Consider the following 12,944-nt stretch of genomic DNA (forward strand, 5'->3'; position numbering starts at 1 on the left):
GAACCTCCCCACGCCTTGTGTGCCAGTTTCTGCTAAAGGGAAGCGCGAACCCCTGATCTGTCCCCTACTAAGACTTGGCTGGGTAACCATTTTTAATATTTCCCAAGGGTGGGACAAGAACGAACGTTGAAACTTATCATCAACCACGCTGCCAGAGGCTTCCCAGCCCAGTATACAGCTTCACAGGCTTCAGGAGGAGAAGTTTTACCTCAGGGTAGGGGAAGGTCAGCCTAAGCCTGAGTTGGACGTGGGTTTGTGGCAGCACGTGTCTAAGCAAAGTCAAGGCCTGGATAGCCCAGGTGAGCCTGATCTCGTCTGATCTCAAGCTAAGCAGGGTCAGCCTTGGTTAGTAATTGGATGGGAGACCTCCAAAGAGACCAGGGTTGCAGAGGCAGGCAATGGCAAACCACCTCTGTTAGTTGCTTGCCATGAAAGCCCCACCAGGGATCACCATATGTCAGCTATGACTTGACCGCACTCTCCACCACTACCAAGCAAAGTCAAAGTGAGAGCTGAACTTTTGCAAGAGGCAAGAACCTTCTGAGACTTCAGGCGGTCCTATAGGGCAAGTGTGGCTTGCCGATTGTTTTTAAAAGGGGAGAAAAAGCAAAGGGTGGCTTCTGCTTCCTTGGAGAGAGAGAGGAGTCGATGATGAGAATGTGTGTGTGCGGTTGGTGCCTAAGCTCTTGAAGTGGGGCTGGCAGACTTTGCGGATGAAAGGACGTGGGCACCGTTTTGTGCTGTGCCCTGGGCAGCAGAATATCTTAGGTTCTCACCCAGAAGCATTACCTGCCAAGCTAAGTCAGGAGAAATCAGTCGGGGGGAAGATCTGTCTGGGACTTGGAATTGACCGTTTTAGGGCTGCGCCAAACTGCAAAGCTTGCTTCATTCCAGATTTCCCCTCGCTTCGAATTAGCTTCGCTTGCCTTTAGATGATGTCATCAGATGGATAAATCTCTTTGAGCAAAATCAGAAAGAGTCCAGTAGCACCTTTAAGACTAACCAATTTTATTGTAGCATAAGCTTTCGAGAATCAAGTTCTCTTCGTCAGATGCATGATACATAAATCTCTTTGGTGACTTCATTGTTTCCAGGAAGGGGAGGGGGAGGGCAATTGGGCAAACAAAAAATTCAGAGCAGGAAGCAGCTGATTAGGTTGCAAGCATTAGCAAAGGGCACATTTTGTCCCTTTTGCATGGGAAAAATTTGTTATAGAAAATCAGCTGCACAGTACTGCCTTTTCTCCCTCCAGCGTGTGGGTCACCATGAGGCATCAAGGAGGCACCAGGGATGAGCCCTAATCCATTTTGTTACCAGAAGGTAACCAAAGTATAACTTTTAGGGTTTTTAAAAAAATTTGCTGCCATGAAATCTTTGTTTATATCGGGCCTTTTCTCTCTTCCCCTTTGCAGGGTTACATGAAGCCCCTAAAGCAGCCCGAAAACACCATCCTCTGTGACCCTTGCTTGGTCGACGAGATCTTTGATCAGATCCCCGAGTTGTTGGAACATCACGAAGAGTTCCTGGAGCAGATCAGCGAGTGCGTGCAGAACTGGCACGAGAAACAGAAAGTGGGAGATATCCTGGTGCAGTCTGTAAGTACGGCCATCTGACCCCGCAAACACCCAGCCCCCGTTTCCAGAACTTTGAGTGCAGCCGAAGAACGGGGAAGCGGGGCAGAAGGAGCCATATTACAGTGGGTAGATATTAGACTCGTCGATCATGCTGCTGTTCAAGAATAGAAATCTGTACAGAGAACTTCTTACCTTCCAATCTACAATGGTGAGCAAACTAGGAAAAGTGGAAGGCAGTAGGAAAAGAGGAAGACCTAAAACGAGACGGCTTGACTCAATAAAAGAAGCCACGTCTTCCAGTTTGCAGGATCTGAACAAGTCTGTTAATGATAGGACGTTTTTGGAGGTTTCTCGTTCATAGGGTTGCCATAGGTTGGAGGCGACTTGACGGCACGTAACACACACACACTTCATTTATAACTCTCTGTTCTTTCCAATGGGTATCAAAAGCAGTTTACGTCATTCCCCTCTCCTCCATTTTTTTAAAAAAATGTTTTTATTATAAGTGTGTTTTATAAGTTCAATACAAGCACGTTGTGCCTCATTTCCCTTGCCTCCATTTTATCCTAACAACAACCCTCTGAGGTAGGTTAGGCTAAGAGAGTGTGGCTGGTCCGGGGTCATCCAGTATGCTTTCATGGTAGAGTGGGGATATGAACCTGGGTCTTCCAGACCCTAGTCTGACACTCTAACCACTACACCATACTGTCTCTGCTAGCCACAGGGGAGAGGAAGCAGAGAAATTGTTTTGCAGACCACCAAAACATGACTGCTGTGCAGCACCCATCTGGTTTCTGAAGTTTCCCCAGGCACTGCTCCCATGTTGTCAGACTTGCTCTTGCATTTATAAAGGCTACACATTTGTTTCTTATTTTTAAAAATAGAAAGCTATCATTCTTGAGATGCTGAGTTTTCCAGCACACAACCAATGGAATTGTGCAACGATGGAAGTTCACCCATTATCTCCAGGCCTATCGTGGGCGTTTCCAAAGGCCAAGTGCAGCTTGCAGTGAAGAAATTACAGGCCAAGAAGGCCTGCCTGTCTGTTCCAATGCGGAGAGGGTGGTCTTGGTTTGAATCCAAAAGACTGGCACTTAGAGAGACGTCTGCCTTTCTGGCTTCTAATAAACCCTCATCAGCCTCTAACAATCCACCAGCCTGCTTGTGCTCCCTTTGTCTGTTTCTTGTTCTCTTGAAAGTCCTTTTCTTGGAAAGGACACGGAACAGATGCTGCCACTCGAAAACGGGGGCCCAGAGAGGAAAACAATCAGGAATGATATGGGCTTCTCCTTGGTACGCAAGCTGCATCTTTGTGGTAAATGCAGAGTCAGTGTGGCAGAGGGCCTGTCGTGTGTCTTAGGCAGGCAGCTTGTTGTGGAACCTCCCCTAAGCCACGCTGCCCTCTCCTCCTCTCGGGTACACGTACATCTCTCACCTCAGGCTATTCCCTACACCCATTTAGAAGGAAGGCCAGGTCAGGCGGGGGAGGGAGGAGTCCATGCTGAGTCAGAACAGGAAGGAAGGAAGGAATCCATGCTGAGTCAGAACAGGAAGGAAGGAGTCCATGCTGAGTCAGAACAGGAAGGAAGGAAGGAATCTATGCTGGGTCAGAACAGGAAGGAAGGAAGGAATCTATGCTGGGTCAGAACAGGAAGGAAGGAAGGTAGGAAGGAGTCCATGCAGAGTCAGAACAGGAAGGAAGGAAGAAAGGAGTCCATGCTGAGTCAGAACAGGAAGGAAGGAAGGAAGGAAGGAAGGAAGGAAGGAAGGAAGGAGTCCATGCTGAGTCAGAACAGGAAGGAAGGAAGGAATCTAGCTGGGTCAGAACAGGAAGGAAGGAAGGAGTCCATGCTGAGTCAGAACAGGAAGGAAGGAAGGAAGGAGTCCATGCTGAGTCAGAACAGGAAGGAAGGAAGGAGTCCATGCTGAGTCAGAACAGGAAGGAAGGAAGGAATCTATGCTGGGTCAGAACAGGAAGGAAGGAAGGTAGGAAGGAGTCCATGCTGAGTCAGAACAGGAAGGAAGGAGTCCATGCTGAGTCAGAACAGGAAGGAAGGAAGGAAGGAAGGAGTCCATGCTGAGTCAGAACAGGAAGGAAGTAAGGAGTCCATGCTGAGTCAGAACAGGAAGGAGTCCATGCTGAGTCAGAACAGGAAGGAGTCCATGCTGAGTCAGAACAGGAAGGAAGGAAGGAATCTATGCTGGGTCAGAACAGGAAGGAAGGAAGGTAGGAAGGAGTCCATGCTGAGTCAGAACAGGAAGGAAGGAAGGAAGGAGTCCATGCTGAGTCAGAACAGGAAGGAAGGAAGAAAGGAGTCCATGCTGAGTCAGAACAGGAAGGAAGGAGTCCATGCTGAGTCAGAACAGGAAGGAAGGTAGGAAGGAGTCCATGCTGAGTCAGAACAGGAAGGAAGGAAGGAGTCCATGCTGAGTCAGAACAGGAAGGAAGGAAGGAAGGAGTCCATGCTGAGTCAGAACAGGAAGGAGGGAAGGAAGGAGTCCATGCTGAGTCAGAACAGGAAGGAAGGAAGGATTCTCTTCAGCTACAGCAGCAATTAGGAGTGCACGCTTTCTTAGGGTGCTGAATAGGAACATAGCAAGAGCTGTGGGTTACCTTCGAAGCAAGGCTGACTTCCCTCTCAAGCAATTGCAGGCTGGCCATGTTGCTGACATGCGTCTGTTCTAAACCCAAGGCCCAATAAGTAAATACATCAGGTACCTTAGAAAAAAGGCTTCCTATCTTGTGAGCCAGCCATTGGCATACTGAGTGTGGTTCTGGTTGCTGTATCTCAAAAACGACATTGCAAAGCTACAAAAAGGACAAAGGAGGGCAACCAAGAGGATGAAGGCTGGAGACTTTAAAAAATCCCTAGGGAAAGAGAGCAAAGAGAAGGAATTGATAGAGGTTTATAAAATTATGCATGGGATGGGAAAATCTGACAGCAATGCTTATCCTGTGAACCTAGGCAGATCTTGAGAGGGAGGGCAGGAAGGGTTACATCAGGGCTTAGTTCTTGTGGCCCCTTCTTACATGCCCAGGGTAATGCCAAATCACCACTTTGAGGTCAGGAAGCAATTTTCCCCAGGCTAGTTTGGCTAGGGATCCTAACGGTGTTTTGCCATCTTCTGGGCATGGAGCAGGGGGCACTGGGTGTGTGGGGGGAAGGTACTTGTGAATTTCCTGCCTTGTGCAGGGGGTTGGACTAGATGACCCTGGAGGTCCCTTCCAACCCTATGATTCTATGATTCTATTCTATGATACATACTGTGTGCAGGCATGTGCATTTGCGCAAGTTTACTGCAGTGGCTGGTCTCAAGTGGTGCCATACTGGATAAGAAGGACCCATCCAGCCACTCTAGGAAAGGCCGTTGGGTATGGCTGTCACTCCCTTCATACACATAAGTTCTAGAGATGAGGCAGGAGCCCACGGACTGCCTCTTGGAGACAAGATCTGCCACCTCTCAATTGTATACTGGATTTGCCACCCCTTTCAGCCTCTCTGATATCCAAGCCTGCCTTGGCTGGCCGTCTCAGACTGACAACCTCTTCTGCACATGGCCCTTCAGTGGACATGTGCACTGGCCGTGGCATGGCGCTGCCTGGGTGGGGCAGGGGATGGTGGGTAGATGGATTGTCCATCCTTGCAAGAGCAAGCTCCCCTACGTGGCTCCGGGTCCCTTCCAAGACATTCGCTCTGTGATCTGCTTCTGTGGGAATCAGACAGCCTTTGGGACTGTTTCCTGCCACGTGGAGCGTTTGTCATTGCTTGGAATTTTACAGGCATCACTGAGGTTGTTTTTATCTTCTCCCGGCAATCCATCGTTGGCTTCTTTTCACAGAGGACTCTCAAACCTAGTTTCAGATCATAACATGTTAGATGTAAACACGACAGCCAAAGTCTCTCCAGCCCCATTCATCTCTCTAGTGATTCCCCACCCCCACCCCCGGTGAAATTTACAAATATGGTTTGGTGTGTCCTGTACCAGTGTTAGCAATCTAAAAATAGATTGGTTGCCAGTGGAGTACCGGATCAGATTCAAGGTTCTGGTATTGACCTATAAGGCCCTATGCAGACTGGGGCCAGCGTATCTGCGGGACCGTCTCTCCCCATATATTCCCCGGAGGACTCTCCGATCGGGGAAAAAACAGCTATTGGTGGCCCCTGGTCCCAAGGAGGCCCGCCTGGCCACGACGAGATCCAGGGCCTTCTCGGTCCTGGCTCCTACCTGGTGGAACACTCTGTCTACTGAGACCAGGGCCCGGCGGGTTTTATTGTCTTTCCGCCGGGCCTGCAAGACAGAGTTGTTCCACCAGGCTCATGGCTAAGGTTGGGCCTCCATCGGCCTGGGGGGGAAAGGAAATTTTAACCCCACCCTGCCTCGTGAAATACTGTCCACCGCAGTAGGCATGCAAAAGATTATAAGTCTTCCTGATGCTGCTGCCGCACAATACAAAATGTTGCTATTTAAATGATGTTTTAATATTTATACAGATATAATGTTTTTAATTGTTTTTAAATGTTGTTAGCCGCCCTGAGCCCGCTTGCGGGGAGGGTGGGATATAAATAAATAAATAAATAAATCTAGGAACCCAGATTTCTCTCTTGGAATCTCGGTCCCCATATTTCACAAATGGGGGGAAGAAGAGATCTAGAGTTCCTAAGTGATGAGAGAACAATAATCTGCCCTTGCTCCGAAGCTTCTAATTTCTAGGCTAATTTTTTACCCTTGACCTAAACAAAAATTCCAGGCTTGAGTCTTTTTGAGATTCAGCATAGGTTAAGCCCTGCATACAACCAGGGGTTGGTTAGGCAGATGTCTCTTGATCTGTATTTGCTCCTCAGTTTTGCTGCATAAAGTCATTCCTTCTGCTGATCTGTTGTGAAGATCTGTGAACTTTGTGTGGATGCACACAAAATGCACATGTCACCCTATCTCCTATGGAGAAGAGAATGACGCAAGACACTTTGGGTCCCCATTGAGGAGAAAAAGCAGAGTATATATAAAGAAAATAAATTCGGTACATGTAGTACTCTATGTTTCTGGAATATTTCCAGTAATGATAACACATGTCCAAATGTGCACACACACACACACACCCCAAATAATCTGGGTCACACTAGTGGAAAATGAGTGGAAAGAATAGGCACGCAGCTCTATCCCATAACATGGATAATGGAAATCATAATGGGATATTCCATAGAGAATACCTGTCAGGTGAAATAATAATGAAAACAACCGTGTGCTTATATACCAATCTTTTGGACAGACTAGTGCCACATTCAGAGTCCTGAACAAAGTCAGTGTTATTATTATCCCCACAATACAGTTGGGGAGCTGGGCCGAGAGGAGTGGCTCACCCAAGGCCACCTGCTGAGCTCATGGCAGGAGTGGGAGTCGAACCAGCAGAGTCAGTGACGTGTGTCAGTTCCCCACAAGGTTCCCCGAGAAGTGTAGTGAGAAAGAACCGCTGCCAGGGAAAAGAGGGAGAAACTCCCTCTTCTCCCTGACAAAGGTTCTTTCTCTAGGCGTCTCGTCTAGTTCACTCGGCTCCCTCTTACTGCCACCGCCAGCTCCCCTTACTCCCCTAAAAGTACTCCACAGCCTGAGGGAGCTGAGCATGCTGTCAGCGGCAAGAGGGACAAGGAGCCGATCACCACTGCCAGCTCTCTCCGACCGCCGCTGGTACAATCGGCTCCCTCTCACTGCCACCGGCGTGCTCAGCTCCGTCTGGATGCAGGGTGCTTTTAGGGGAGCAAGCCAAGCGGACTAGACAAGATGCCTAGAATTTCTCTTCTCCCTGGCAAAGGTTCTTTCTCACTACACTTCCCATGAAACCTTGTGGGAAAACGACGTTTGCCCATGCGTCAGGTGTCTCATCTGTTTTGGCTCTTATTTACCTCCCTTCTGGACAGATGAGTGCCCCACTCAGAGCAGTGAATGAAGCCAGTGTCGTTATTATCACCACAATACAGCTGGGGAGCTGGGGCTGAGTGGCTGACCCAAGGCCACTTGCAGAGTTCATGGCAGGAGTGGGATTCTAACCAGCAGGATGCTGGTTCACAGCCCAACCACTTAACCACTATGCTACAGCAGCTCTGATATGGTCTAAATTAGACGCTGTAAAGAGTCTGTTATGCACAAAGTGTTCTGTTGTTATCGGACCCTAGAAGAATGCAGGTGAACAGTGGAAATGGGTTTTATGTGGTGTAAAGCTAAATTGACAAGCTGTGTGGATTTTTGTTTTAGCACACTGCATGCTTTTTAAACCCTGAGCATTTCTTGGTAATGTTCCCTGAGCTTCCTGAGAAGGAGGTGCTAATAGGCAAAATAAACAAATAGTAAATAGGGAATTCAAGCCATCCCGTCCAGTTGGTTTGTAAACTGCATTCTCCAAGGGGCGTCATGCTCAATGGCACAATGTCCTGTTTCCCCATTTAACATCACTGGAATGAAATGTTCAAATCTCTGATTAAACCTCTTGGTCGTTCCTCCAGTTTTCCAAGGACATCCTGGTGAACATTTACTCCGCCTACATCGATAATTTTCTCAATGCCAAAGATGCTGTGAGGATCGCCAAGGAAGCCAGGCCAGCATTTATGAAGTTTCTGGAGGTATGACATGATTCTTTCTCCTCACTACTTCACAAAATAGGTGGCTCCTGACCTCCAATTACCCTTGAATCTGCAGCCTCCAACCATAAAATTTCATCACAAACCCCAATCCCGTCTCACGGCACAGATAAATCAAGGGAGAGTCTCTGGATTGCTGTCTGGTATACCTGCTTAAACCTCGTTCAAGTGCAGGTGAAATCCCATCCCTGACAAAGAAGCTTTCTTTCGTTCGTTCGTTCGTTCTTTTGTTCTTTCGTTCGTTCTTTCGTTCGTTTGTTCGTTCTTTCTGCCTGCCTGCCTGCCTGCCTGCCTGCCTGCCTGCCTGCCTGCCTGCATGGAGAGATAAAAAATTTGGGGCCCCACTTTCTAACCTATCAAGTTTTTTCTGCATGCTGAGGTCCATATCAGTGGCATATTAGATAGCTGAGGTTTTTCCACGATCCTGTTTTTTTCATTTTCATCTTTAGCATCCGTCACTTCTTTCCTCCTTCCCTGTTGCTACTCTGACCAAGAGTTAGGGCTGCCAGCTTTGGTTGAGAAATTTCTGGGTATTTTGAGGGTAGAGCTTGGGGAGGGTGCAGTTTGGGGAGGGGAGGGACCTCAGTGGGACAGAATGCCATAGAGTCCACCCTCCCAAGCAGTCGTTTTCTCCAGGGGAACGGATTTCTGTCATCTGGTGATCAGTTGTAATTTTGAGAGATCTCCTGGCCCCACCTGGAGGCTGGCAACCCTTCCTAGGGTTGCCAGCTTCAGGAAACTCACATGTGTTGGGGGGGGGGCTCATCATAACCAGAAGCAATGGTATAACATTACTGGCCACACACTAGCATTTGACCAAAACTCTATGGTTTAACCATAGAGGTTTGGCCAGATGCTAGAGCATCACCAGAGACACAATCACATCACTTCTGGTTGCACCAGAGGTCATATCATTGCATCAGGATGCCATTAATTGTTCTCCCACCTCCACCCCCTATTTCCCCACCGCCGCCCCAACAACCAGCTCAACGGTAGTGGGAAAGGCTAGCAAAGTGGTGGAGCCCTCACCTGGCAACCGTACTGTGGCCTGATGCACATATGCAAGAGAATGAGGTGGGAATAAGAAGGGAGTGGACTCAACCTCTTCAGACAGCTTGTGGGCGACCTCAGATGTTCATATTTTGGAATGTTCCCCCATGGAAAGTTTCCTTGCAAACAGAAAACCAGCATTGCAGGCAGAGGGTTTTTCCTTGCAAAGCTCCTTTTCTGTTTGAGTGGAGTCTTTTTTTCATACAACAGTGGTTAAAAGCTGGGGGTCATCAACTGCAGTATGAAGCGGCACAGCCTGTTCAACCCCCTCTGCCTTCCAACTCCTTGTTCTTCGTCACGTGTCTGCCAGACCTCATCCCTTGTCCCAAGCAGTTGATGAAAATCAGGAAACGAGAGCCATTCCACTAGACTACTGGGGCTGTTGTGTCAGTCTGTCGGCAACCTGCTAAGCTGTCCCTGTGCCCCTATTCCCCAAGTGTGATTTCTCCCTCTCTCAGAAGTGGCCCCTAAAAGTTCTGGGCCCCAGGCAGTTTCACCTCTTTCGTTGGGCCGGCCCCCTTCCCTAAAGTCTTGAACAATCCATTGTGCTTCTCGGAGTAGCCTCAGAGTTCATTTGTCTAAGGGGACCATTGCTCCATTTTTGCAAGCGCACTCCAAACGTGCGGGCGCAGATGCAGAAATGGTTTTACAGCTTGGTTTCACCTCTTTGTTCTTTCTTCAGCAAAGCATGAGGGAGAACAAGGAGAAGCAGGCGCTCTCGGACCTCATGATCAAACCAGTGCAGCGGATCCCACGCTACGAGCTTCTTGTCAAGGTGAGCTAAAACGGGAGGGGGATCTGTGTTGGGTTACACCAGGTACAGTCCTGTGCAAGATCCATTGTAATGCCCGGGAATGTTCTAGATTCACTGAGGGTTGCCCATCGGCTCTCAGGTCTGGGTCACTCGGTCCGTTCTTTGAGCTTTGTGATAATGTTATTATTTTCATGCCCTTCCATGCCTTGTGTAGTAATTGGGAAAGAAAGGCAGGGGAGATGTCGAACGAATGAATGAATGAATGAGAAAATAAGTGTCAGTACCGTTATAGGGAACTGAGAGTTGGACTTGTACAGGGAAAATCTGCGTTCAGATCTCAGCACAACTCCAAAGTTCAGGGCATGGCCTTGCTTGTCTGTCTTTAGCCTACCCCACAGGGCTGTTTCTATGTGGTAATAGAGTTCTCATTGCAGAGGCGTTCACGGTTGCAGTGAAGCATCCGTGTGGCAGCTTTGCTCACATATTCCTTCCTGCAATTCTTGGAATGGCTACAAATGCCATACACATTTCGCAAGACTTTAGGGACTAGAAACTTGATTTTTTAAAAAAAATAATGAAACTCTTAGTTCTTGCTAACTCATCTTCCAGGTTAATTTGTTAAACCTCCTTTTTTTCTTGGCCTTATTAACGTCTCTGTACATGAGACGCCTGAGCACATGTTTGTCAAGTGTCAGGAGATGCAATGTTAGCTGGGAAGCGTAGTTTAAAAAGACAGAGCCAGCAGAGATCACTCTGGAGGGGACGGATTCTCTCAAAGACCTCCACCGCCTCTGGTGTGCCCGACTGTCTCCCCTTCTGGAGCTTTTACCCTGACACCCTCGCTGCTTAAACTTAACTGAGCCTCGGCAGCCCAAGGCTCCGGAAGGGGAAATGGCAGAGGCAGTGAAGGGCTGTGAGAGAATCCATCCCCTCTGGAGTGATCTCCGCTGGCTCTGTCTTTCAAAACTACACTTCCTGGCTAACATTGCATCTCCGGACACGTGAAGAACACGTGTCACTTGTCTTGTGTAGAGAGACTCTGAGGGGGAGTTGCCTAAATGAGTACCAAGGATGTGATCATAGAGAAGGAATGGATGCATTTTCCTCTTTGTGACAAAACAGCTGCCTCCCTGCCTACCCCCCAGTCTCCTTCCTAAAACCCAATGAAATTAGTACAGTTACAGAAGGTCACTGTGTTCTTTGAGCATTTCCCCTGTAGCCCCAGTTAATAGAACTTGGGCACAGAGAGACTTTCCCAGGTAATTTAATCCTACGAACGTTGCCTGGTTCACCCAGGGACTAAGCCAATTACTGTTCAGCAGCCTGGGTTCTGTATCAGTGGGCTGCAGTGACAGCTTGCTATTCCGGCACGCTGCATTCTTGAGATGATTCACATATTTGAGTCAGAGCAACGGGCTTGGATCGGATTCCAGGAAAGAGCCGGTCACTCACTCTGGAGCAACTGAGACACCCGGAAGCTGGAGAGAAGGGAAACTTCCTCGTGGGGTAGCCCTGATACGCACAGTCCAGCCGATCCAAGCATGCTCCACTGCCTGATTGACAGATGCCCGATATGTTCAGATAAGGGTCAGGCCTAAGTTTTAAAAGAACAGATTCTGCAACTAGCAGAGGAATCGGCGAGCCGTGCAAAAGCCTCAAAAAGATCCTACGTATAAGTGGAGTTGTTGTACCCGGACAGTTGGCTGTGTGGAGACAGTTGTAGCAGGAAACTCCCCCGAAGAACGCGAAAGGTACAAAACATAAATGTGAGGGATCACGTTCAGCAATCCAGAGGAGTTAACCATGTTAGTCTGTAGTAGCAAAATAGCAAAGACTCCCATAGCACCTTTAAGACTAACCAACTTTATTGTAGCATAAGCTTTCAAGAACCACAACTCTCTTCGTCAGACAATGCATCTGACGAAGAGAGCTGTGGTTCTCGAAAGCTTATGCTACAATAAAGTTGGTTAGTCTTAAAGGTGCCACTGGACTCTTTACTGTTTTGCACGTTCAGCAACACACACAAGCAGAAAAGGGCACACCAGTTGAATAGAGTACGAAAGGAGTGTTTAAAAGAGTCTACAAAGGAGCGCACACAAAAGAGTGGACAAAAATATACGTATCACAGAGAACAAAAGATCAGCATCTGTTAAGATGCTGCCTTTACACTATAGAGTATCTACAGAAAAATGGAAATGAAGCTAGTTAATACGTCTCAGTACAGATTGGACAGCATAGACTTAATTCTGGTTATGATTGGAATTCAGATCTTTGATGTTGCGGTAGGAGAACAGGGGATGGATGGTTGATTAGGTGCAGGAGTTGAGGGGATAACTTAGGGGATAACTTTGGATAACTAAGGATTCAGGTTGTCAGGTTTCCATAATGTGGGCACTTGATTGCTATTGACACGTCTTCGTTAAAACACGTTGTTTGATACGATAGCCCGAATGGATTCTAAGGAAGATAGGTAACTATCCCTTTGGAGTTTCGACGTACAAAGTGAGACGGAGGGATACAGTCAGCTTTTAGTAAAAGTTGCAGTGAACCGTAGTTCAAGAGTTGCGGGAGAGTCCATCTTATTGAAGTGAATATTCCACTAACCAGAGCCAAATAGCAGCTACAATTGTCATAAAGTTGGGGTTGGGAGAGAGATTAGACCAACAGAAGACATTTATTCTCAGCAGTCTGCACTTTCCCATGTACAAACGACAACCCAAGTTGTGCCTCTAGAGTGCTGAATTCCTCCGCGCCTCCTGTGGTTCCGATGCCTTGCCCCATGGACTTGGGCTGCAGTCAGCCATCAGGGATTTGTAGTACCTATAAAATAGAGACATAACTATATGTTAGCAAAATCAAATGAATGAGGAGAGTAAAGAAATACTAGAATTAAAGAAAGCAGACTTATAGTGATAATAGCGTAGTGGAAAATAA

General features: G+C 47.8%; 1 protein-coding gene across 1 annotated transcript in view; it reads left to right on the forward strand.

The window, feature by feature from the left end:
* Positions 1 to 12,944, forward strand: part of ARHGEF17 (Rho guanine nucleotide exchange factor 17) — a 242,875-nt gene that overhangs the window by 171,487 nt on the left and 58,444 nt on the right. Inside the window, exons 3-5 of the mRNA XM_054974489.1 lie at positions 1,413 to 1,595; positions 8,072 to 8,188; positions 9,939 to 10,031. Coding sequence (XP_054830464.1) covers positions 1,413 to 1,595; positions 8,072 to 8,188; positions 9,939 to 10,031 — 393 coding nt within the window. The remainder of the gene's footprint in view (positions 1 to 1,412; positions 1,596 to 8,071; positions 8,189 to 9,938; positions 10,032 to 12,944) is intronic.

This window comes from Eublepharis macularius, chromosome 3 (genome assembly GCF_028583425.1).
Source record: "Eublepharis macularius isolate TG4126 chromosome 3, MPM_Emac_v1.0, whole genome shotgun sequence".
In the NCBI taxonomy this organism is placed as follows: Eukaryota; Metazoa; Chordata; class Lepidosauria; order Squamata; family Eublepharidae; genus Eublepharis; species Eublepharis macularius.